Source organism: Trichomycterus rosablanca, chromosome 2 (assembly GCF_030014385.1).
Source record: "Trichomycterus rosablanca isolate fTriRos1 chromosome 2, fTriRos1.hap1, whole genome shotgun sequence".
Lineage (NCBI taxonomy): Eukaryota > Metazoa > Chordata > Actinopteri > Siluriformes > Trichomycteridae > Trichomycterus > Trichomycterus rosablanca.
Genome location: NC_085989.1, coordinates 2,072,501 through 2,100,000, shown reverse-complemented (window position 1 = coordinate 2,100,000; position 27,500 = coordinate 2,072,501). Strand labels below are relative to the sequence as shown.

The 27,500-nt window shown below is 42.6% G+C and overlaps 1 protein-coding gene across 1 annotated transcript in view; it reads right to left on the bottom strand.

Annotated features, from left to right (window-relative positions):
• npr1a (natriuretic peptide receptor 1a) overlaps window positions 1–20,576 on the bottom strand; it is a 53,395-nt gene extending 32,819 nt beyond the window's left edge. Inside the window, exons 1-4 of the mRNA XM_063009670.1 lie at window positions 20,206–20,576; window positions 15,801–16,553; window positions 3,417–3,604; window positions 1,487–1,600 (exon numbers count right to left, since the gene is read on the bottom strand). Coding sequence (XP_062865740.1) covers window positions 1,487–1,600; window positions 3,417–3,604; window positions 15,801–16,530 — 1,032 coding nt within the window. The 5' untranslated portion in view covers window positions 16,531–16,553; window positions 20,206–20,576. The remainder of the gene's footprint in view (window positions 1–1,486; window positions 1,601–3,416; window positions 3,605–15,800; window positions 16,554–20,205) is intronic.
• Between the last annotated feature and the right edge of the window lie 6,924 nt (window positions 20,577–27,500).

Genomic DNA, 27,500 nt, shown 5'->3' with positions numbered 1-27,500 from the left:
ACATTATATTATATTATATTATATTATATTATACTGTATTATATTTATTATATTATATTATAGTAATTATTTATATTTTATTATATTTATTATATTATATTAATTGTATTATATTTTATTATATTTATTATATTATATTAATTATATTATATTAATAGTAATATATTATATTGTTATATTATATTATATTAAATTCTATTCTATTCTATTGTATTATATTTATTATATTATATTAATATTTATATTTTATTACATTTATTATATTATATTAATTATATTATATTAATAGTAATATATTATATTGTTATATTATATTACATTATATTATATTATTTATTTTATATTATATTATATTAATTATATTATATTAATTGTATTGTATTGTATTAATTATATTATATTATATTATATTAATTATATTATATTATATTTATTATATTATATTATATTATATTATATTTATCATATCATATCATATCATATCATATCATATCATATCATATCATATCATATTATGCACCAGTCCATTGCAGGGCAGACACACACACACATACACACCCCCATTCACCTATAGGGAAATTCAGTGTCAGACCGCCCCGCCTGGGGATCAAACCCAGGACCTTCTTGCTGTTAGGAGACAGTGCTACCAACCGAGCCACCATGCCGCCCTATTGTTAAATTATTTTTAATTAATTATTTTTAATAAATTAATTATTGTTAAGTAATTATTATATTATTATAACTCACTATTATATTGTCATTGTTATATTATATTATATTGTTATTATTATTGTATTAATATAACTCATTAATATTATAATTATATCATATATTATTTATTATTATCTTTATTATAATTATTATTAATAATATTAATTATTAATATTATATTATTATTATTATATGATTATTTTTATCATTATTATTATAATATTTATTATTATATTATAGTAATAATAATAATTATTATTAATAAACCTCATCAATATTATTATATTTATTATTTTATATTACATTACTATTATTATTATATTATTATATTATTATAATATTTATTATTATTATTAATAAACCTAATATCATTGTATTTATTATTATATTATTATGATTATTATATTATTTTTAATAATAAACCTCATTAATATTGTTATATTTATTATTATTATTATTATTATTATTAATAGACAATAAATATTAATATACTATTTATTATTATTATAATTATATTATTATTATTATTATTATTATTATTATTATTAACAGACCTCATTAATATTATTATATTATTATTATTATTATTATATTATTATTATTATTATTATTATTAGGAAGAAATAAACGTCAGTGGCTTGATCAAAAATATTGTAAATAAAGTGAAATCACAAAAAAAACCCAGAAAACTGAAAAGTTTCTGAACCTCATCAGCAAAGCTTTATATTTTATATTTGTTTTTTTATTCTGTCCAGCTTTACTCGGTCTTACGTACCAGCGAGTCTCCCAGGCTGAAGTTGAACATCCTCTTGGCGTCGGTCTTCAGCTTGGACACAAACTGTTTATACTCCTTGTTCTGAGGTTCTCTGTAGGTCAGAATCTTTACGCTCTGTAGAGAAACATCAAATCGAAACGTAACATTCATGATGTTTGTTGTTTATGTGTTAATTACAGCCGAACTGTGGGTAGAAGGTGAGGACGATTCCAAAGACCCTGAACCACACAGAGGCCTACAAAGATCCTAATTATAATCAATGCCTGGTTAGGATCTGATTAGGAAAGTCTGGCGCCACTACTTTTCACATTTTCGCATTTAATTACTCACATTTAGGTTCATTTAAAGCACTGATCCATAATCCACAGGTTTAGTGATGTGGGAGGAACCTGGAGTGACCTTAAGTGACCAGAGGACACAGGGTGAGCGATGACCCCGGCGCTCCATGTGTTATTTAATACTAAAACAAATGTATTAAACAGATCAGTCACTAGAACCGCGACAGGAGAAGCTTCTGCAGCTTCGTTTCCGTTTCGTGGACGCCGGACCGGCTCGTGCTCGATCGCTCTGCGCTTTCAGGTTTAATCAAAGCGTTCATCAGCACCGAGCCCAATCAGTTCAGACAAATGTGTCTCTGTTCAGTACCGAGCCTGTCAAACACCCGTCAGCAGCAACACCCCTGTCTCCCCGCGACGAATACAGAGCCAGGACGAGAGGCAGCTGCAGAAACAAACAACAAAAAACCCCATAAAGACGTGATTTTTCTCTCTGTGTCTCTTTTCTGGCACCACACGCCAAAGTCAATATCGTTCCCCCTGAACCAAACAACCAGCTCCCCTAAGAATCATGCAGGCTAAACAAACACGCCGCTAAAAACCTTATTGGATTTAATTCTCTGCTTTATTAGCCTTCAGACACGCTTGTACTTCTGAGGTGGGTAAAGAGGGCAGGCAATCTGGTGGGCAGGAGATCAATTTATCTCAGAGGACGTCTACCTCTCGGAGAGAGAACCCGGCGCTCCCACAGGAATGTGAGACGGCTTTGAAGAGATTTTCAGCTGCCACTCGCACGTCCTCAAAGACCAGATTGATCAGGGCACAAACCTCCATCTGTTCACTCGCGGTGTTTCACATAAATGGAATTCTGCCTTCTTGAGGTCAGATGAAACGGAACAATGTGTTCGGAGGCATTCAAACCCAACAGCATTGTACCTACTGTCACACACACACACACACACAGCGTGGTGGTAGTACTTTGTGAGGAGTAAATGATATTCCGCTAGCACACCAGCTCAAGATTCTGAGCCTCCCGGTTCGAATCTCGGCTCTGCTACCGGTCGGCTGGGCACCATCCAGCGGGCACGATTGGCGGTGCCTGCAGCAGACAAAATTGGCCGTGTCTACTGGGTGGGAAAAGCCCGGACTAAGTCCAACAAGCTGGCTGGCAGAGAACTTCAAAACAAGGATGTGGTTCAATGACGTGAAGTTTGTGGACGCCCCTCTTAATTTTTTGCGTTCGGACGTTTTGGTCACACTAATTGCTCACAGGTTATTATTTGCTTTCAGCTTTGTGCCAACAGTTTGGGGAAGGACCGTTCCTGTTCCAGCGTGACATCAGCGCCTGACCTCAGAAAAGCTCTCTCGACTGAAAAACACAGATTCCCACAGACACAGTCCACCAGAGGAGTGTGGGCTGTTATAGCTTCAAATACCCACGGTTTTGGAATACGATGTCCGACAAGCTCACGATCAGGCGTCCACATACTTTTACCTGGTCAGGGTCACAATACATCCAGTTCTCCACCCCTTTTGCAGGCGCCTCAATCTACAGACTAACAGTTTATTGATACAAACAGCAAAAAATGGACAGTCTAAATGTTTCGCCATTTTGGTACTGGCTTGTTTTTTGATCTTATATTATCTAGACTTACCTTGAAGGCCTCTTTGGCGGCATGGTCGTCGGCGTCCCCCCGAGCCCACGGTTTGGCCGGGCGGCTCTGCACGCTCTCTCCGAACAGATCGATAAAGAAGAAGACGTATTCCTCCGGAGGAAGCTGCTGCTTCCAGAACTGCACCATCAGCTTCCTGAAGGTCTGCAGCTTACAGCAAACGTACACCACTGCAGAGACAGAGCAGAGAACAAACACTCGTATCGACACGGACCGGACGTACCGCTCGGTTCTGCTCAACCACTCAGACTCCAAGTCCAACAGGATTTAAATCAGCGTCCACCCAAGTTCTAGCAGCTTCTAATTCATGTCAGACCTGTTTCAGTGACTCTCAAATTATATTAATCACAAGAGCTCCAGCGTCCTGTGCAGAGATGGAAGGACCGCAAGCACTGCACATCACCTGCCTAATGGCATTCCTTCAGTGAAGAATGGTGGTGGTAGCATCACGCTTTGGGGTGCTTTTTTCAAGAACTCCCCTAGCACACACACAAACTCAGACAACAATGACCCAAAGCATACACCCAAAACAACCTGTAGTGGGTCCAGGGTGCCTAAACAAGGACTTAAACCCCATCAAATATCTGTGGAGAGACCTGAAGAGGGCAGTTCAGACTCTTACCATCCAATCTGCCATGACGGATGGGATAAACTGCCCAAACCCACGTGTGCGAAGCTTGTAGAAATGTATCCAAGAAACCTGCAGCTGTAATAGTGATTGAAGGGTCTGAATACTTTTGTAATTAAGAAATTCCAGTCTTTAATTCAAATGCAACACAATACACGGGGGGGCGTGTATTAGTCTCGTAGGTCAGATCTGCATCAGTAGAGGAAGCGTACTGCAATCGGGGAATTGGATACGACTCAATTGGGAGGAAAATTGGGAAAAGTAACCAAGGGGCAGATTATAAAAACCCACTAAAATGATTAAATATTTTACACATAAAGCCACAAATACAAACACAGCATGGCAGGAAGTGTTTAGACATCCCTATTAACACCCAGCAGTTTAGGGAAGGCCCTTTTTTGATTCAGCCTGGCTTTCATAGTGGAAGAACTTAAGTGGCCTGAATTCAACCTCACTGCCAGACTTCAGGCTTCTGAAATACACATAAATGGGCACAAATTACCATAAACAAACCATTTTTTTGTGTTAAAACCACAAATAGAACAGGGTTTTTAACATCCTCATGGTCAGGTGTTCAGTTTCAGTTAGAGAAATCAATGGAACCCAAAAAATGGTTCTTAAAAGTGAATTGTAATGATTTTTTGTTTGTTTTAATTGGCGTAAGTGGTTCCGTCACCCCTGTAACTATTCAAAAGCAGCGCTCCTAACCAGGACTTTACCAAAACAAAAAGAGAGAAGGAAGAGTAACTTGTAATTAACGCCGTCTCTAGTTTTAAAAGCCGTTAAAGATAAAAGGATAGACGGGAGCGGCGTTTCCATTCACCTCTCCCACCCGCCGTCCCCGTCACACCTCCACGTCCTGTTTCTTCAAGCATTTTAAGAGCGGCCATTAGTGCGCAGAGTCGTTTTGTAAATAATTGAACAGTGAGCGGCTCCATCTGGAAAACAGGGTGCGTGGGCAGCACCCGATGCCCTGAAAAATGCTTCGCTTTAATGCCCACTTAGAAACTCAATCCTACAGAAGACGGAGTTCAGCCGAGCGGCCGCTGAAGCTTTGAGGGAAGCGTTAAAAGCGCAGGTCTACCACGTCCAGCACATGATTCTGACATGGTCCTGCAGGGGAGAGAAAGGCGAGACCCAGACCACACAGATGATGCATCAAACCAAAACACAAAACGAATGCACTTAAATATACTAAAATATAGTATAGTAGGTTAGTATACTAAGACATACAGCGGAACTTTCTGCTAGCACACCAGCTCTGACATTGTGAACACCCCGGGTTCGAATCTGCGCTCTGCTACCGGTCGGCTGGGCGCCATCTAGCGGGCATGACTGGAAATTGCCTACTGAGTCTGCAGGGTGGGAAAAGGCCAGACTAAGTGGGTGGGGTCTTCTGAGGCGCCTGTGCAGAAGTGGAAGGGTCTCATGTGCGAATCCACCCAAGCACGGGCGAAAAAGATGGGGTCGACGGACTGAAAGCAAAGCTCAGAGTGTAACAATACGCCGACTAAAATAGTTCACACGGCACTCCTCCGCATGTGGGCATCGCTCATTAATCCAGCCGAGCTGGCACTTTTACTGGGTGCTTGCGGATACTGGGAACGTATTTAAGGAGGACTGGTTTGTCCGTGATGTACAGTATTGCTTTTTTGATCCAAATCTGCGAGCTAAATTTGCTAGTCGATGCTTTATATGGACAACAGAATGTGAACAACTGACCGTGAGCTTGCTGCTTGTTAGCCACTCCTCTCTTGTGGCTACAACAGTCTCCACTCTTGTGTGAAGGCTGTTGTGAAGGTAGGCACTTCATATATCCTCTTACTTCCTTGGCCTTTCCCAAACTCTTGTTGAGTTAATATATCTGTACTTTTCTCCCTCACGCTAAGCTAAATAAAACAGACCTAGGTGCCCAGGTGACGCAGACTGGCGGAGTCTTCATCGCTGTGTAAGGACCCTGATACGGGCAATAAGAAGGAGACATGGACTGTGCACGCGGCAGAGGGAGCTTGTGTCAGGCAAATATACCCTCCTCGAATGCAATCGGGGTCCCCAGCAGCGGAAGACTAATCGGCTATGACTAAACTGGGAGAAAAGGGAGAAAATGCAGAAATAAAGTCGACCTCTAGAATCAAAACCTCACTGGAGCCTCCAATCATCCTAAAAGATCAGGGGGATCAAAATCTTCAAAGCAGAAGTGACCGCAATTATAGATCCAATTAGTCTGAGAGGGTCGAGCGTGTCAGGAGGAAACACTTCTGGTAATTCAAATCCTCTCATTGATTTATGAGACGTGATGGGTGAGGTGTCGTAGCCGGACGGGTGACACGGGTGAAGATGCTGCTTTCTGATTGGCTAGCGTGTGCACGGATTCCCTGCATCATCCGGATGGATGGCAGATCGATCCAGGCTGACATTTCAAAGTGGGACGTTCTCTTTTTTTTTTGGAGGGGGGCTGAACTGAACCAGTGATGTCATCGTGAACTTCTGCACCCCTTGGGTGGGTTGCGAGACAAAAAAATTGGTCGCAGAAAAAAAAAAAAATAATTAATGAAATTTTAACAGGCACATAAACACAAAATGAATTTGTATCAAAACTAATATTTTTTTCTACTTATTTCTGCATTTTCTCTCTTTTTCTCCCAATTAAACATAGCCGATTAGTCTTCCGCTGCTGGGGACCCCGTTGGCATCTGAGGAGGGTATATTTGCCTGCCCCACACCCCCTCTGCCTTCTTTTTTGCCCGTATCAGGGTCCTTACACAGCGATGACGACTCCGCCCACTTTCCAGTCCAGTCTGCGTCACCTGGGCACAGAGGTATTAAATCAACAACAGTTTGGGAAAGGTCAAGGAAGGAAGAGGATATGTGAAGTGCCTGCCTTCACAGTAGCCTTCACTGAAGAGTGGAGACTGTTGTAGCCACAAGAGCGTGCTCAATGCCTGTGGATTTGGAACAGGGTGACTAGCTATGCTGTTGTCCATATAAAGCATCGACTAGCAAATTTAGCTCGCAGATTTGGATCAAAAAAGCAATACGGTACATCACGGACAAACCAGTCCTCCTTAAATACGTTCCCAGTATCCGCAAGCACCCAGTAACCTGCCACCTCTGCCCACCGGGACGTGCGTTTATTTTGAAAAGTGCCAGCTTGGCTGGATTAATGAGTAATGCCCACATGCGGGGGAGTGCCGTGTGAACTATTTTAGTTGGCGTATTGTTACACTCTGAGCTTTGCCTTCTTGGGCTGTCAAGTGTTTCCAGAGCAAAGTCAGTGGTGGGAACCTGAACAAGCCAGTTTTCCAGTGCCGGGCGGGAATGGCATTATCGTCCGGTCTAAATTTATCCTAAAACAAGACCGACTGGTTCATATTAAGCTTCTTAATATTAAGTTCTCGTTTCAGGTCCCGAGCCAGACGTGCGCTTGGTTTATTTCAGTCCTGATCGATTCGGAGGCTTCGTGGTGGAGGCGTCCACGTGGTTTGAAGCTGAAAACTGGCAACCAAACATCTGTGCACCCATATTGAGGTGTTTTGTCCACGCCCATTGCTAAAAAGGTGTATAAAATCATTCTATAATATGAATTATACGCTTCCAACATTGTGGCAGCACAAAGCAAGATCAGAGGCAATTGTGGCATGAAGGATTCCCAATGGTCTGCACAGAATCCTGACCTCAAGCTCACTGAACACTTTTGGGATGAATTGGAATGTAGACTGTGAGCCAGGCCTCCTCGCAACGATGCCAGACCTCACAATCCAAAACAAGACCATCGTAGCCACAAAGATGGCACAACTGCACATCGGAACCGGATGGTCAGGCGTCTACATACTTTTGGTCCCCGCTCCTGTGGCGGTCACTCCGTCTCTCCTCAGATGAGCAGCTGCCCACGGTCGAGCGGTCAGAATTAATGAAGTGCGGAGCCGCTTACGGGAACACGGCGACTCTTAATTAAAATGGGGAGGTGGGCTGCAGCCGAGTGCGACTCCGTCAACATGCCGAGCGCATGCACTCCGAAATGTGCAACCGAGCCAAACACGCAGCCTCCTCCCAGCTTAAATAAATGAGTTTAGGCTGAGCCGGGCGGAGAACCTCACAGAGGGACGTTACGTTCTTCATACGTTCCTCTAGATCAGAGACGTCCAAACTACAGCCCGCGGACCATTCAATTATTATTATTTAATTATTACTATTAGTACTATTACCAATATACTCTATTTATTAATATAATTATTATCATGTTACAATCATTTTTAAATTGTTGTTTTGTTATTATTATTGTAATTATTATTTTATTACTGTAATATCAGCTTTTTATTAGTTTATTATTACTACTATTATTACAATATTATTATATTATTTTATTTTATTATGATTGTTCTAACATATTAGTTATTATATTATTATTCTATATTTTTATTTGAATGTTGTTTTCTTATTATTATTTCATTTTGTATTATTGATATTATTATTATTATGTTTGTGTTGTTTTGATATTCTTATTTCTACTATTTTTACTATATGATTATTATAATATTATTTTATTATAATTATTGTTCTTAAATATTATTATTATTCATATTGTGATTATTATTACTATTATTACTATTTTATTATTAGTATTAATTTATTACTGTAATATCAGCTTATTATAGTTATTAGTTGAATATTTCTATATTATTATTATATATTATATGTTATTATTATTATTGTTATTACTACAATTAGTATTATTGTTATTATTATTATTTTATTATTATTATTGTTATTTTATTATTATTAGTATTATTATTATTACTACAACTATTATTATTATTTTTATTATTAATACTACAAATATTATTATCATTTTTATTATTATTATTGTTATTAGATTATTATTATTAGATTATTATTATTATCATTAGATTGTTATTATTTATATTATTATTATTATTTATATTATTGTTATTATTATTGTTATTATTACTATTATCATTATTATGATTATTATTATTATTGTTGTTGTTATTGTTATTATGATTATTATGATTATTATTATTTTTAATATTATTATTATTAGATTATCATTATAATTATTATTGTTATTATTATTAGATTATTATTATTATTAGATTATTATTGTTTTATTATATATTTTTATTATTATTATTATTATTATTAAATTATTTATATGACTTATTATTAATATTATTATTTTATTATTATTATTAATGTGTTTTAAAGAAATATCACTGCAGACATTTTTCTTCAGAATTTAAACCTCTGACTGTTTGTTCACTGTTGTTCAGGCTCATGATTAAACCAGCGGTGAAGATGAACACAAACCTCCCAGTAAGCCTTTAAGTAAAACTGGTGTTTGCACACTGGACCCCGGTGACCTCGGACCCTGACCGGATCAAACAGCTCTTATGAGCCGCTGCAGTTATTCGAGTGACCGCAGGGCAGCAGATGGCTCCTGTTTACGGGAAGTGACCGAAGCAGCAGGTGGGTTTACCAGACGACCCCCTTATTCACCTCACAGACGTCACACTCAACCTTATCAAACTCCATAAATCAGACGTGTGCGTGTGTGTGTGTGTGTGTGTGTGTGTGTGTGTGAGCGTTTACTCTGTTTGCTCTTTGTACCCGACAGTAATCTCCCATCTGCACAGATACCTGAACGTCGGGTCACATCAGGTTTCTGCATCCACAAAGCAATTTATATAGATATTATATAGATATTTATATCATATGGTCAAAAGTATGTGGACACCTGATCATGAGCTTGTTGAACATTCCATTTTGAAACCATGGACACTAATGTGGACACGGCTCACCTCCTTTGCAAGTACAAAATCTTCTAACGTTCTGGGAAGGTTTGGAGTGTGTCTGTGGGAATCTGTGCCCATTTAGTAGAAAAAAGCCCACACAGGCACTGACGTTGGGATGAGAAGGCCTGGCTCATGATCCGAAGGTGCACAAAGAGTACAAGTGCTTCTTAAATTGTTGCCACCTTGCTGGACACCTCATGCTGCGAAGACTTACTATAAGATTGTGGAGTGTGTCTGTGGGAATTTGTGCCCATTTAGTAAAAGGCAGCCCATGTGAGGTCAGGCACTGATGTTGGCACAAAAGGAAACCTTGTTGGAAAGCTTAATCTTGCTGGTCACCTTGTTCTTTATGAGGCTAACAGCTGGAAAGGCATTCCATTAGATTCTGGAGTGCGTCTGTGGGAATTTGTGCCCACAGCTAAGCTCAGGCAGTGATCTTGGACAAATGGGCCTGGCCTGCAATCGATGTTCCAATTCATTCCAGATGTTTTTGGTAGGATTGAGGTCAGGGTTCTGTGCAGGCCACTGGAGTTCCAACACAACAGACTGGTCGAACCGTTGGCACCTTGGCACAAATATATTTTATATAATTGATTTTATACAGCTGTTAGCAATGGGTCACATCCTTCAGGAAAATAATGCGCCGGTGCACTTTCCTCTGTACTCATGCGCACCGCGGTGAGGTAAACTGAGCTGCAGGGGTAAACAGCAGATCACCTCCATGAGGTATAATGAAATCCAGCTGCTCAGCGTCCAGGCGCTCAGTGTACAGGACAACGACACACACTCACACGTTCACCCTAAATTCCAAACACTGCCAGGATAGCGCCCAGCATCTTCGTTCTGGACAGGAACCACCCGTAAAACCACTGCATGCTCATTCGTAGCAGAGATCCGAGGTTCCGAGTTCCGGTTCCGATTGCTGGCTTGTCGTGACACCCAGTTCTCAGTTCTGCGCTGTCCCCTTCCTGTCCACTTTCTCTATTACGGGTTGCGTACGTAATACTTTGTTCCAACCGTCATTAAACATCTGCAAATTAATTTTTTTGGGTATGACGTGGCACCAGTGGTTGACAGATCTGCTCTACGTTAGAACGCGTGCCCCCGGTAGTGCCGCAAGGCCCCTGTCCTGGAGCGGAACCACCCGTAAAACCACTGCATGCTCATTCGTAGTTCAGAGGTTCTGAGTTCCGGTTCCGATTGCTGGCTTGTCGTGAAACCCAGTTCTCAGTTCTGCTCTGTCCCCTTTCTATCCACTTTCTCTGTTGCGGGTTGCGGATGTATTTTGTTTCTAATAATTTGGCCAACTTATTTATTTGTGACTGACCCTGTTTTAGTCTGTATTAAACATCTGCACACTGGATTCTACTTCCATTTCTACCAGGCATGTGGGGATTCGCCTCACTCTCTCTCTCTCTGGCTTCGTTACACTGGGTGCATTTCAGAACATCCGGTTAGAGGAAACCTACACAGGAACCGTAGGTGAGATTAGAACCCAAATCGCTTTACTCCAGCGTCAACCAACAGTGAAAACGTTCTACTTTTAAAAAACACGAATTATTTCTCCCGGAGACCAAAAGTCAGCCCCCTCCAGCTGAACCTCACCAACAATCTGAGTCTCAGTTTCATGAAACCCGAACGCCGAGCCTGAACCAAAGGTCGAGGAATTACGAGCCGACCGGGACCGTGAGCGAGCGAGCCGTACTCCTCTCATCTAATTTACCCCCTACCCCCCTCAACACCCCGCCTGGGTCTGATTAACTCCCGGATCAATTCCCCGGTCAGTTTGACAGAAACACGCTCGATAAAACGCCGAGGCCTCGTGACAGCAGCCCAAAGCCAAAAACGGCCGTAAATCAGCGAGGAACACGAGAAGCTTGTTTTGTTTTTTTTATTATTCAGGAAATTTCAACCATTTATCAAGAACTTTCTCCTTATTAAGGCAAAATTCGGCGCGTTTCCTGTAACCAGCGTACGAGTCCTGCAGTCCTGCTCTCACACGACAACAAAATAGTTAAATAAATCAGATTTAGAGTCGCACGTGAGGTTAGAAATATTAAATCATTTCCTTATAAATGCAGATCAGATCTTGTATCAGGATCCTAATAGTGAACTAGGGACCAGAAGTATGTGGACGCCCCCTCTAAAGATCGGGTTCGGGTCACTAACACTCACTGGTTGTCTGTCTTACCACCACTTAATCCTGGTCAGGGTTGCGGTGGGTCAGAATCATTGAGCGAAAGGCAGGAAACACCCCGGACAGGTCGCCAGTCTGACTGCATGTGGACAAAGGGAGAATATGCAAACTCTACACAGAAATGACCCTGGCTGGGGAATCGAACCCAGGCCCTTCTGGCTGTGAGGCGACAGCGCCATCCACTGCTCCAGCATGACTGTGCCTGTCTCCTTTCCTGAGGAGCAGGGCGTGTCCATATATTCTGTTTTCTGGAATCTGGCAACCTCACGGTCAGGTGTCCACATGGGCAGGACAGAGCGCCACCTTCCTGCCACTCAAACCGGCACCACACCCGTCCCGGCGCTTGAGCCTATCCCAGCTTTTCAATGGGCGCAATACACACACACACACACACACACACACACTCACACACCCATTTACCTATAGGGCAATTCAGTGTCTCCAATTAACCTGACTGCATGTTTCCAGGAGGAAACCCACGCAGACATGAGGAGAACATGCAAACTTCACGCAGGAAGGACCCGGACCGCCCACCTGGGGATCGAACCCAGGACCTTCTTGCTGTGAGGCAACAGACAGTGCTACCCACCGAGCCACCGTGCCGCCCCAGTCAGCTGGAACTGTAGATTAACTGACCAGGCTGGCATCTATTGGGTCAAACATGGTCAGGATCACACTGGGCCCCACACCATCCAGAAACACTGACTGTTTTCAGGAGCTAGAAGGAAAGCAGAGGACGGAGGGAGAACTCACAATGCACCCCACGGTCAGGACAAGGACCGAACCCTGGTCCGTCATGGGCTTGGTCGAGTCCTACACACATGTGCAGTCAAACTAGTCCTATTTATATGGGTCCAAAGAATTCAGAACTAGTGGTCAGTCATAATCACCGAATCAGGAACTTCCTCACTCACTCACTTTCTTAACCGCTTATCCAATCAGGGTCGCGGGGAGGGGGGGTGCTGGAGCCTATCCCAGCTTTTCAATGGGCGCAATACACACACACACACACACCCACTCACCTATAGGGCAATTCAGTGTCTCCAATTAACCTGACTGCATGTTTTTGGACTGTGGGAGGAAACCGGAGCTCTCGGAGGAAACGGTACACACAGAAAGGACCCGGACCGCCCCGCCTGGGGATCGAACCCAGGACCTTCTTGCTGTGAGGTGACAGTGCTACCCACCGAGCCACCGTGCCGCCCCAGGAACTTCCTACACCACCGGATTTTCATCTACACAATCAGAAACCCTCAATAAAATTCAGTTTTTTATTATAGGCAAAACTACGTTTTTATTATTCAGTCACATAAAAGAAACAGACGTAGAAATTTGAAGACTAACGTGACACACACACACGTCCTTTACAACCTCTGACTCGACTCGGACGTTCCAGGGCTGTTTACAGGACGCTGCCGGCACTGACGAGCTGTGCGTAGGTTCCTGTTTCCTCCTCAGGCGTGTGTGTTCCATTACGAAAGAAGAACGCGAGTGTGTAGCAGCGCGGGTGTGTGTGAGAGCCTGGCGTGAGCCGGTTGGCACTTCTCTCAGAGCCGACGCCAGCACCAGCATCTGCATCTGAGGTTTCCTAGCCGGTGCCGTCTTTCGGCTCCATGAAACAGACGTCAGGGCACACACACACACAGCGCTCTGGTGATCTGACAATATCGGCAGTAATCATGAAGGACTGGCACACGTCGAGAGGGTGAGTGGAGCAGCGCCCTCATCACCACTTCATCGCTTCAGGTTCTAACACTGCAGTATCAAAAGTATTCGGACACCCGACCGTGAGCTTGTCGGACGTCCCATTACAAAAACAGACTATTAAAAACAGACTATTAAAACAGAGCGACCTCTGTGTGATCTCTGTCTGTGGGAATTTGTGCCCATTCAGTCAAAAGATGACAGCGTTTGTACGGCTGGGCGCTGATCAGTCGATGTTCTGGTTTACCACTGGACACTGGAGTTTCTTTATGCTGGAACAGGACAGGACCTTCCCTGTTGCTGCTTTTTCCCTTATATAAGCGATTTATTACCCGTTAGTGACTGTTGTGGCTGACAGTGGAGGCCTAGTGGGTAGAGCTTTGGACAGTCAATTGAAAGGTTGAGAGTTCGAATCCCAGCTCAGCCAAGTAGCCAATGTTGGGCCCTCGAGCAAGGCCCCTAACCCTGTCTGTTCCTGTCTGTTCTCGTGTTTCCTAAACCCGGCTGGCGTCACACCAGGACTGGTAACTATTCTACTCATAGGTCATGTTTAACTTCCACTTCCTTTAGTTCATGTGTTCATTCAGTCATTCATTTATTCATTTTCCAACACCAACTGGTTAGAGTCAAGGTTGGTCCAGTGCCACATCCAAGAAAACTGGGCACAGGACTGAAGACACCCTGGACACGGTGCCAGTCCATCTCAGTAAAGCCGACCCTACTTCATTCATTCATTCATTTATTAATCCATACACTCCATTCTCTCATAGGTTCATTCATTCATTCATTCATACTTGAATTCATTCATTCATCCAAACATTCATTTACTTTAACATGCATTCATTCATCCATTCATTCACATCATTCTCTCATAGGTTAATTCACTCATTCATTCACCCAGATGTTCATTCATCCACACATTCATTTACTCTTACATGCATTAACTCATTCAATAATCCATACATACGTCCATTCTCTCATACCTTAATTCATACATTTATTCATTTTCTCATAAGTTCATTCACCCATCCATCCATTCACTCATACATCCATACACCCATTTATACACTCATACATTAATTAATTCATTCATTCATCCAACAATACAATCATTCATCCATTTATTTATTCATTCACCCAGACATACATTCATCCATACATTAATTTACTCTTACATGCATTCATTCATTCATCTATCCATGCAACCATTCAATTACTCATACATTAATTCATTCACTCACTAATTCAATTATTTACCCAGACATACATTTATCCATAGATTCATTTATTCCTACATGCATTAATTCATACATTAACTAATTAATTCATCCATCCAGTCATTCATTCATTCATCCATCCATACCCCCATTCATTCACTCATACATTAATTCATTCACTCACACAATTCTCTCATAGGTTAATTCACTTATTCATTCATTCATTTATTCACCTATCCATTCATTCACCCAGCTGTACATTCATCCATAATTTAATTTACTCCTACATACATTTATTCATACATCAATTAATTAATTCATCCATCCATACAACCATTCAATCACTCATACATTAATTTATTCAATTACACATTTCTCTCATTCATTCATCTATTCATTTATCCATACGTGCTTTTATTTATTTATTCACTTATTCATACATTTATTCATCCATCCATACACCCATTCATTCACTCATACATTAATTCATTTATTCACAGGTTAATTCACACACTCATTCATTCACCCATTCATCCATACAAGCTTTTATATATACATTCATTCATTTATACATTCACTCATTGATTCATCCTTCTATTTATTAACCCTCTCATTTATCCATTTATTCAATTATACATTCACACATACTGTGCATACATCCATACATTTATTAATCCATTCATCTTCAGCATCCACTTTATCCTCTCCACAGAAAGTAACCAGATGCCAGGATCAAACCCTGATCCCTGGGGCTTCGCAGCAGCAGCACAGACAGACATGAACACAGACCGAGACGTGACCACTCACCGCGTGCTTGCTGGCTGACATCATTGATGAGGTTGGCGTAGGGTACGAACTCGTCCTCGTTGAAGGAGATGTGGTCAGCGGTGATGTTCTCGTCGGTCATCTCCGTGTACGGTCCCTCCACGGTGAAGTAACACGGCCGGTCGTCGTTCTTCTGGTCGTGGAACAGGAACATGGCGTACTTGTGCCAGCCGAAGTCCCGGTGCATCTTCACCACGAACTCGCCCAGCTTCTCGTGCGTAGGCCCCATGTTGGTAATGGACGGGTACAGGTTGAACCCCATCGCCGCCGCCCCGGCCGTCACCATGGGCACCTCCCAGTGAGTGGTGAAGCGGGCGACCGGCGAGGCCGCGTAGTCGCAGCCCGGTCCGATGAAGGCCCACGGATCGTGAGCGAACTTCAGATCCACGGCCACAAGGGGCGCCACCGAGTCCGAGCACAGCCCTTCCTTGTTCTCGCTGCTGCTGAGGACCAGGCGCATGCGGTAGCCCGGGAGGAGCGTCGGATCCGAGTTCACCTTCTCCACGGCCCAGTTCAGAGCCGGACCCACTCGAGGCCATGCCCACGGGTAGTCTGTGTTATGGAGGGGTAAGATGACGGCCAGCGTGATGTTCTTCAGGGAAGAAGAACCTCCGTGCTGAGGCAGCATCTCCAGTTCCACCACTCCCAACGACACGCCACTGAGAAGAACCAAAAACGGAAGCCACAGCGATCCCATCAGTGCTGGATCCATCTTCAGCGGCGCTCGAGGTCCTGCTGAACACATCGAGAAGAACTTCAGAAGAGCCTGATCTCTGAGAGAAGATCTACTGAGGTGGAGGTCAAAAGTTTACATACACATGTGGAGCACATGGGATCTTCAACCGTTCTTTTGTCAATGGCTGACTGGAACGGACACATCAATGTCCAGAAGCAACTTGTGGGTCTACTAAGCATTCAACTGGTCAAAAATATACATACAGCAGCTCTGATGAATAATCTGATGGTCTAGAATGATGGTCAGTTCTTCAACGGTTCTTCATCTGTGACCAGGATTGAAACTGACCACAGCTCGCCCATAAAGCTTGAGCCTTAACATAGAGGTAAACAACCACCCCCAGTCATCTGGCAAGGCTTTACACAAGATTTTAGGGATTTGTGCCCATCAGACAAGACACCAGTTGTGAGTTCGGGCACCGATGTTGGACCTAAAGGTCTGGATTGAGTTCCTCCAGACCAAACTCTTCAAATTATGCCTTTACAGACTCTGTTTTTGGCACCGTCATGCTGTTACAGAGGTTCTGTTACCTAGAGCTTTATTATATATATATATTTTATAAGGCTGATTTAATTTACCTGTCAGCACTGGTCGTGGCTCAAACACCTGAAGCTGAAGGTAAATCTGGGAAGGTTTCAGCCATATGGTTTTTATTCTTCACCAAATAAATGTCTACCTGTAAGGTTCTGTGGCGTCAGTGGTACTTACCACTCTTCCCTGATGTCACAGAGCCTTACAGAGCTCAGTAGAGGAAGGCCTTAAATAATAGGCCTTCCAATTAGGGCGAATTGCCTGCAGCTGTGGGCTGGCTTACTTAAGCCAGCTCTGCACAGCAGCGGGTGTCGCACCTTTTGTCTGCTTTTGTTTCTTTTGTTTGTTTTTTCAGTTCGCTGGTGGCAGCGCATCCACGCTTTTATAGGCCAGACGGTATCCCCTGGTGGCATGTGCCATTAGGGTGTGTAGACTGCAAGGTCGAGGTAACATCTTTATTTAGCCTATTGCTTTAGCGTGGTGCGACGCCGTGCAGCCCTCGTGCTGCCTTTTCTTTATTCGGTTAGCGTTAGCGGTGCTGCTAAACAGCAAGCGATAGCGCTTGCAGCCGTATCCGCATTAACCTCTCATCTTAAGTGGTCATTTGGTTTCGTAACCGCTGGATGGCGAGGCCGTTAAGTGTTCGGCTCTCGCGTCAACATCCCCGGTTCGAATCCGCACTTCTGAGGTTGTCTAACTGATTTGTTCTTTTCTTCTCTTTTCAGATCGGCGAACTTCATTAGCTGCAACCTTCAGCGAAGCCACGCCGATCGCGTCCTTCCCGTAGCCCACCGCCGTGCGGGGGGCTATTGATGTCCGGGAGTCCTTAACTCCCGTGTCATATTGCTGTAGTGCCTTAGCGCTTTCAGCTTGGTGGGTTAGTAACTGCCTGATGGTGATGCCGTCAAGCGCTCGGCTATAACGCCATTACCCGGTTTACACCCACCGCTTTATTCTCAGCGATAGTGGGATTAGTAACTGCCTGATGGTGATGCCGTCAAGCGCTCGGCTATAACGCCATTACCCGGTTTACACCCACCGCTTTATTCTCAGTGATAGTGGGATCAGTAACTGCCTGGTGGTGATGCCGTCAAGCGCTCGGCTATAACGCCATTACCCGGTTCATACCCACCGCTTTATGTTTCAGCGCCTGTAGGTTCAGTAACTGCCTGATGGTGATGCCGTCAAGCGCTCGGCTATAACGCCATTACCCGGTTCATACCTAGCGCTTTATCTTCAGCGTCTACACACACCCCCTCACCCGCGCTACGTTAGCGCGGTGGCAACACAACCGCCATGCACCGGCGCGACCCGGGTTCGCGCCTTGCATTAATCTTTGTTTTCCTTTTTCAGTTTTCGTTGCCTGCATCGCCCAGTGGTCTCCAGCGGGGTTCATTATTGGTTTTGTTTTTGTTTTGTGTTTTGTGTTTAATTTTTCATTTAAAAAATAAAATTATTGTTTAAGTTAATCTCCGCACTTGAGTCCTTTCTCTCCCACGTGACAGAAAGGTGCGACCATTTCTGGACTCAGCGGAGAACCCCTGTTCTCTCCCAAAACATTTTTTGGGGGGGCACTCCCCCGGTTGCCTGTGGCGGCCTGGGGGAATTGGACCGCTGGGCTAGAGACCTCAGGAGAGGTCTCTTTAAGGAGGGGGTACTGTAAGGTTCTGTGGCGTCAGTGGTACTTACCACTCTTCCCTGATGTCACAGAGCCTTACAGAGCTCAGTAGAGGAAGGCCTTAAATAATAGGCCTTCCAATTAGGGCGAATTGCCTGCAGCTGTGGGCTGGCTTACTTAAGCCAGCTCTGCACAGCAGCGGGTGTCGCACCTTTTGTCTGCTTTTGTTTCTTTTGTTTGTTTTTTCAGTTCGCTGGTGGCAGCGCATCCACGCTTTTATAGGCCAGACGGTATCCCCTGGTGGCATGTGCCATTAGGGTGTGTAGACTGCAAGGTCGAGGTAACATCTTTATTTAGCCTATTGCTTTAGCGTGGTGCGACGCCGTGCAGCCCTCGTGCTGCCTTTTCTTTATTCGGTTAGCGTTAGCGGTGCTGCTAAACAGCAAGCGATAGCGCTTGCAGCCGTATCCGCATTAACCTCTCATCTTAAGTGGTCATTTGGTTTCGTAACCGCTGGATGGCGAGGCCGTTAAGTGTTCGGCTCTCGCGTCAACATCCCCGGTTCGAATCCGCACTTCTGAGGTTGTCTAACTGATTTGTTCTTTTCTTCTCTTTTCAGATCGGCGAACTTCATTAGCTGCAACCTTCAGCGAAGCCACGCCGATCGCGTCCTTCCCGTAGCCCACCGCCGTGCGGGGGGCTATTGATGTCCGGGAGTCCTTAACTCTCGTGTCATATTGCTGTAGTGCCTTAGCGCTTTCAGCTTGGTGGGTTAGTAACTGCCTGATGGTGATGCCGTCAAGCGCTCGGCTATAACGCCATTACCCGGTTTACACCCACCGCTTTATTCTCAGTGATAGTGGGATCAGTAACTGCCTGGTGGTGATGCCGTCAAGCGCTCGGCTATAACGCCATTACCCGGTTCATACCCACCGCTTTATGTTTCAGCGCCTGTAGGTTCAGTAACTGCCTGATGGTGATGCCGTCAAGCGCTCGGCTATAACGCCATTACCCGGTTCATACCTAGCGCTTTATCTTCAGCGTCTACACACACCCCCTGGCAACACAACCGCCATGCACCGGCGCGACCCGGGTTCGCGCCTTGCATTAATCTTTGTTTTCCTTTTTCAGTTTTCGTTGCCTGCATCGCCCAGCGGTCTCCAGCGGGGTTCATTATTGGTTTTGTTTTTGTTTTGTGTTTTGTGTTTAATTTTTCATTTAAAAAATAAAATTATTGTTTAAGTTAATCTCCGCACTTGAGTCCTTTCTCTCCCACGTGACACTACCTTTATTTCTTTATTAGAAAACCAACAATTAACTTGATATAATTGTTAATGTATTTGTTTTTGATAAAGAGGAAGGTTCGAGTCCCACACAGAATAAGAACAAATGCAGAAAACAGTGACTAACAGGTGTACGTAAACTTTTGACTTACAGACACATCACACATACTTATTTAATTAAATTATGTTTGTGTTTATTATCATAAGATGTTTATTTACCTCAGTGATTCGGTGTTCAGTCCTGACTGTGCGTCATGTCGCTCCGGTCCAAGTGTGTGTGTGTGGGTGTGTGTGTGTGTGTGTACGAGTGTGTGTGTGCGCAAACTTCAGCAGTGAAATTTCAGTAAATCCTCAGCTTCACTATCCACACGCTGTTGCTCCTCTAAAGCTTTACACATGGTAGGTATCGCGGTTCTCCGGTGCGCAGTGTTCCGACCATCATATCCCCGCAGCGCAACAATAAGATCAGATCAGATCAGATCAGATCATCCCTCCTGAGATAAGTGGGCATCGAACTCAACACCGAGACCGAAGTGAAGTTGATCAAATCTCGCTGTCTGTCCCAGTTCGGGTACGAACCTACAGGCAGATCCGCTCCTAACCAGCACCACCAACACCAGCGTTCCAACTCCCAGCACTGTTCCGCACCGTTCCTCCTGATGAGCTTTACTGCGGCCGCCGCTGCTGCGCGTTCATGTGCGCTCCAGCCCCAAGCCCCACACGGGTTGCCAGATTGGATCGCGAGTTTTAAGCAAAATGGACTAATTGGGATTGACGGTTGTCATGCGAAATAATGAGGGGTGCTGAGGAATTGATGTAAAGCACAACCGTTCTGTCTGTGTGGAGGATCTTCTGCTCAACGTGAGTCAGTGAGTGAGTGGGTAGGTTAGACGCCAGATCCACGAAGTTTAATCGTTAATCTGATAATAATATTAATTCTTATTTAAGTGATAAAATAATAACTCTTAATGATAAAATAATAATAATTCTTATTATTTTTGTTATTATATGCACAACAATTATATTTATTAAATAATATAATTAAATTAATAATTAATTAATTAACATAATTACAAAAATAAAATTTAATGATTAAAAATGCAATAATAGTAAAAACTACATTATAATAGTAATAATAACTAAAATTATCATATTTAAAATTAAAAGAATAATAATTAATTAATTAATTAATAATAATTAAAATAATAAAATATAATAATTATAATAATACATAACATAAATAAATTAGTCAAATAATATACTCACTCACTGTCTTAACCGCTTATCCAATTAGAGTTGCGGGGGAGCGGGGTTGCTGGAGCCTATCCCAGCTTTTCAATGGGCGCAAGGCAAGGAGGAAACTCACGCAGACACGGGGAGAACATGCAAACTCCACACAAAAAGGACCTGGACCGCCCCGCCTGGGGATCGAACCCAGGACCTTCTTGCTGTGAGGCGACCGTGCTACACACCGAGCCACCGTGCCTCCCTTAATAAATAATATAAAAATTGAAATAATTAAAATAAATGCAATAATAATAAAAATTACATTATAATATTAATAATAAATAAATGATAATAATTAAAATAGCTTAAATAATAATAGTAAAATAATAAAATATATTAATAATATACTAATCAAAATAATAATAATAGTAGTAAAAATAGTAAAAAATGATAATAGGTTACAATAATAATTATAATAATAATAATAGCAATAAATATAATTATAATTAAATAATCAAAATTAAAATGATAATCAGTTGTAATAATAATAATAATAAAAATAATAATAATCTAATAATAATAATAATAAAATAATAGTAATAATAATTAATAATAATAATAATGATAATGATAATAATAATAATGATAATAATAGTAATAATGACAATAAAAATAATAATTATAATAATAATAATAATTATAACTATAATAATAAAATTATATATATATATATATACTTCATATCATTTAATTAAAGCTGAACCTTGTGCCAGGAATCCTGTGCCACCTCATATAATTATTATCAATCAATTAAAAATGAGTTACATAATCATTTACTTACATGGGTGTTAAATGGTTGGATGTTTTGATGAGCCATTGCTGTAAATGAGCATAAATTTGCTTTAATGAGGATGACTGTGATGGATGTGATGGCACAGAAAGGGTCAGGTTAAAAAGGTAAATCTGGCAACCCTGAGAGAGGCACTGAGGATCAGTTGACATTTGTGTGTGTGTGTGTGTGTGTGTAGAATGGAAGGGGTGTAGATCATATTTCTTTGCTGTGCTTTATGCATTTAATTCCCCCCATGTGCTCCATAAAATCAGTGTGTTTCAGATCACAGGTGATTAATTATCGACCTCAATAACGATCAAGGGTTCAATTTAATCGCAATAAAAATCAGATATTTAATAGAGTGATTAAAAGTGGTGTTTGTGTGCAGGTCTCCCTGAAACCACGTTTCATAAATGATTAAGGGACAGAATCGGCCGTGTTCCTGACCGTTGTTTTGCTCTGAGGGAGGAATGTGTCCCCCCGTCCCTGCTGACCTAATCACGCGCCCCACTTCCTTTACATTGTTCTGTGTTTTCCCGAGCTCTTCCGCTCAATTAAAAGGTGCTATTTTTGTTGAGTCCATTAGGCGTTTATTGGCTTCTGCTGCCATGTCCTCCCTTTCTGTCCCTCCCTGAGTCCTCCCGTCTCCTCCTCCGTCTGTCGCCACATCCTCGGCGTTTGTTTCGGCGGGCCCCGCGTTAACGAAGGACTCTTGGATCGATATGGCCGAGGGTGGGGAGGCCGGGTTTCGTTTTCCCGGATGAGCCGCACCAGCAGATCCTCCCAGTGTGAGCAAACAGTTCTGGTCGAGGCCGGTTGTAAATAACGCCTCTCTCTGTCTTTTAGGACAGGCGGACGCCTCCCTCGTTCCTCTTCAGAACTTCCTCGTGACCCGGACATGCTGACCACTTCCAATGTCAGTCCATCTAATTCCCCCTCTATATATCAACAAAAACTGACTAACCACAGCTGGTGACTTCTCAGTGTCCATATAAATAAGGCTAGTTTGACTGCACCCATTAAAACGTGGCTAGTATAAGGCCAACTGTTTGTGGACACCCTTCCCAATTACTAAGTTATTGTGTGTGTGAGTGTGTGTGAGTATGTGTATGTAAGTTGTGTGTGTCTTAATGAGTTAATATGTACTGTATGTTATTGTGTTAGGGTGTGTAATTGTGTGTAAGTATCTGAATGTAAGGTGTGTGTTAATGTGTTAGTATGTATGTTATTGTGTTAGTGTATGATATTGAGTGTGAGTGTGTGTGTTAATGTGTTAGTATGTATGTTTTTTGTGTGTGTGTGTGTGTGAGAGAGAGAGAGTGTGTGTGTATATGTGTGTGTTATTGTGTTAGTATGTGTGTGTGTATGTAAGGTGTGTGTGTGTAATTGTGTCTGTGACTGTTAGTATGTATGTTATTGTGTTAGTGTGTGCGTGTGTTTTTATGATATTGAGTGTAAGTGTGTGTGTTAATGTGCTACTATGTATGTTCTTGTGTGTGAGAGAAAAAGAGTGTGTGTGTATATATATATACAGTGTATCACAAAAGTGAGTACACCCCTCACATTTCTGCAAATATTTTATTATATCTTTTCATGGGACAACACTATAGAACTAAAACTTGGATATAACTTAGAGTAGTCAGTGTACAACTTGTATAGCAGTGTAGATTTACTGTCTTCTGAAAATAACTCAACACACAGCCATTAATGTCTAAATAGCTGGCAACATAAGTGAGTACACCCCACAGTGAACATGTCCAAATTGTGCCCAAAGTGTCAATATTTTGTGTGACCACCATTATTATCCAGCACTGCCTTAACCCTCCTGGGCATGGAATTCACCAGAGCTGCACAGGTTGCTACTGGAATCCTCTTCCACTCCTCCATGATGACTTCACGGAGCTGGTGGATGTTAGACACCTTGAACTCCTCCACCTTCCACTTGAGGATGCGCCACAGGTGCTCAATTGGGTTTAGTCCATCACCTTTACCTTCAGCTTCCTCAGCAAGGCAGTTGTCATCTTGGAGGTTGTGTTTGGGGTCGTTATCCTGTTGGAAAACTGCCATGAGGCCCAGTTTTCGAAGGGAGGGGATCATGCTCTGTTTCAGAATGTCACAGTACATGTTGGAATTCATGTTTCCCTCAATGAACTGCAGCTCCCCAGTGCCAGCAACACTCATGCAGCCCAAGACCATGATGCTACCACCACCATGCTTGACTGTAGGCAAGATACAGTTGTTTTGGTACTTCTCACCAGGGCGCCGCCACACATGCTGGACACCATCTGAGCCAAACAAGTTTATCTTGGTCTCGTCAGACCACAGGGCATTCCAGTAATCCATGTTCTTGGACTGCTTGTCTTCAGCAAACTGTTTGCGGGCTTTCTTGTGCGTCAGCTTCCTTCTGGGATGACGACCATGCAGACCGAGCTGATGCAGTGTGCGGTGTATGGTCTGAGCACTGACAGGCTGACCTCCCACGTCTTCAACCTCTGCAGCAATGCTGGCAGCACTCATGTGTCTATTTTTTAAAGCCAACCTCTGGATATGACGCCGAACACGTGGACTCAACTTCTTTGGTCGACCCTGGCGAAGCCTGTTCCGAGTGGAACCTGTCCTGGAAAACCGCTGTATGACCTTGGCCACCATGCTGTAGCTCCGTTTCAGGGTGTTAGCAATCTTCTTATAGCCCAGGCCATCTTTGTGGAGAGCAACAATTCTATTTCTCACATCCTCAGAGAGTTCTTTGCCATGAGGTGCCATGTTGAATATCCAGTGGCCAGTATGAGAGAATTGTACCCAAAACACCAAATTTAACAGCCCTGCTCCCCATTTACACCTGGGACCTTGACACATGACACCAGGGAGGGACAACGACACATTTGGGCACAATTTGGACATGTTCACTGTGGGGTGTACTCACTTATGTTGCCAGCTATTTAGACATTAATGGCTGTGTGTTGAGTTATTTTCAGAAGACAGTAAATCTACACTGCTATACAAGCTGTACACTGACTACTCTAAGTTATATCCAAGTTTCATGTCTATAGTGTTGTCCCATGAAAAGATATAATGAAATATTTGCAGAAATGTGAGGGGTGTACTCACTTTTGTGATACACTGTATGTTATTGTGTTAGTGTGTGTTTATGTAAGTATGTATGTTATTGTGTTAGTGTGTGTGTTTATGTTAGTATGTACGTTAGTGTGTGTGTGTGTGTATGTGTGTGTGAGAGAGAGTAGCTGTGTGTTAGTATGTATGTTATTGTGTTAGTGTGTTAGTGTGTGTTTATGTAAGTATGTATGTTATTGTGTTAGTGTGTGTGTTTATGTTAGTATGTACGTTAGTGTGTGTGTGTGTATGTGTGTGTGAGAGAGAGTAGCTGTGTGTTAGTATGTATGTTATTGTGTTAGTGTGTGTGTGTGTGTGTTTATGTTATTATGTATGTTAGTGTGTGTGTGTGAGAGAGAGAGAGAGAGTGGGTGTGTGTTAGTATGTATATTACTGTGTTACTGTGTGTGTATGTGTGTGTGTTTATGTTAGTTTGTATGTTATTGTGTTAGTGTGTGTGTAAGAGAGAGAGGGTGTGTGTTAGTATGTATGTTATTGTGTTAGTGTGTGTGTGTGTGTGTTTATGTTATTATGTATGTTAGTGTGTGTGTGTGAGAGAGAGAGAGAGTGGGTGTGTGTTAGTATGTATATTACTGTGTTACTGTGTGTGTATGTGTGTGTGTTTATGTTAGTTTGTATGTTATTGTGTTAGTGTGTGTGTAAGAGAGAGAGGGTGTGTGTTAGTATGTATGTTATTGTGTTAGTGTGTGTGTGTGTGTGTTTATGTTATTATGTATGTTAGTGTGTGTGTGTGAGAGAGAGAGAGAGTGGGTGTGTGTTAGTATGTATGTTATTGTGTTAGTGTGTGTGTGTGTGTTTATGTTATTATGTATGTTAGTGTGTGTGTGTGAGAGAGAGAGTGGGTGTGTGTTAGTATGTATGTTATTGTGTTAGTGTGTGTGTTTATGTTATTATGTATGTTAGTGTGTGTGTGTGAGAGAGAGAGAGAGAGAGAGAGTGGGTGTGTGTTAGTATGCATATTACTGTGTTACTGTGTGTGTATGTGTGTGTGTTTATGTTAGTTTGTATGTTATTGTGTTAGTGTGTGTGTGAGAGAGAGAGGGTGTGTGTTAGTATGTATGTTATTGTGTTAGTGTGTGTGTTTATGTTATTATGTATGTTAGTGTGTGTGTGTGAGAGAGAGAGTGGGTGTGTGTTAGTATGCATATTACTGTGTTACTGTGTGTTACTGTGTGTGTGTTTATGTTAGTTTGTATGTTATTGTGTTAGTGTGTGTGAGAGAGAGAGGGTGTGTGTTAGTATGTATGTTATTGTGTGTTTATGTAAGTATGTATGTTATTGTTACTGTGTTAGTGTGTATGTGTGCATGTGTGTGTGAGTATGTAGTGTGTGTGTGTGTTCGTGTACGTATGTGTGTGTGTGTGTGTGTGTGTAGTTGTTTCATGTTTGTGTGATGATTCATTAGCTGAAAAGTCAGATGATCTGATGATGCCGTACATCTGCTCAACACAGTGTTCCAGAGAGTGTGTGTGGAGGCAACACACTTACACACATCCACATTACATACACATACTCACATGTACGTACGTACACACACACACACACACACACACACACACACACTTATCCTCCGTGCCTGTGTGTTGGTGGATCAGTGGAATCACTCGCCGCTTACATCACGAGGTCACGACCTGGTTCCTGTAGCACTGATTCTGAGTCAGCTCTTCCTCTCGCTCCTGATGGGGATGCTGCAAAACTTGTGGGTTTAATGACACACACACACACACACACACACACACGTCACACGTGAACCCGTATCCGTATCTGCAAATCCTACACGTTTCCCATGGCAACCAGAGTGGTGCAGTCTCCTCATACCAAGTTCCTCACCAAGTTCCACCGCGTTCATGATCGTCGCTCCATCACTGCAGCACTGTTGCAACATTCTCATTCATTCAGGTCAGGGTCGCAGAGGGTCCAAAGCCACTCAGAAACACTCGCATCACTCGCTCACCCATTTATTCACTCACTGGCTCTTTGTTTCGTCGTGTAAGAGACACGTCACATCCACGTGAGATTAACTTGACGAAGGAGGCGTGTGTTCGTCTGGACGGTCTGCAGAAGAAGCTCGTGGTCAGGTGTCCACATACTTCTGGCCGTACAGTGTACCCGACACTGATTACCTCTCTCTCAGTGACCTGAACTGCCGCTCTCACAGTTAAACGTGTTAATGTGAAGCGCAGATCGAAACGAAGCCCATCTGCACACGCCGAGGACGCTAATTGGGCAGAACAGACCTCAGAAACACCACCATGGCCGCTACTAAATGTCCACTTAGGGACGGATGAGGGACAGCAGGAGGGGACGAGTTACGCTGGCCGAG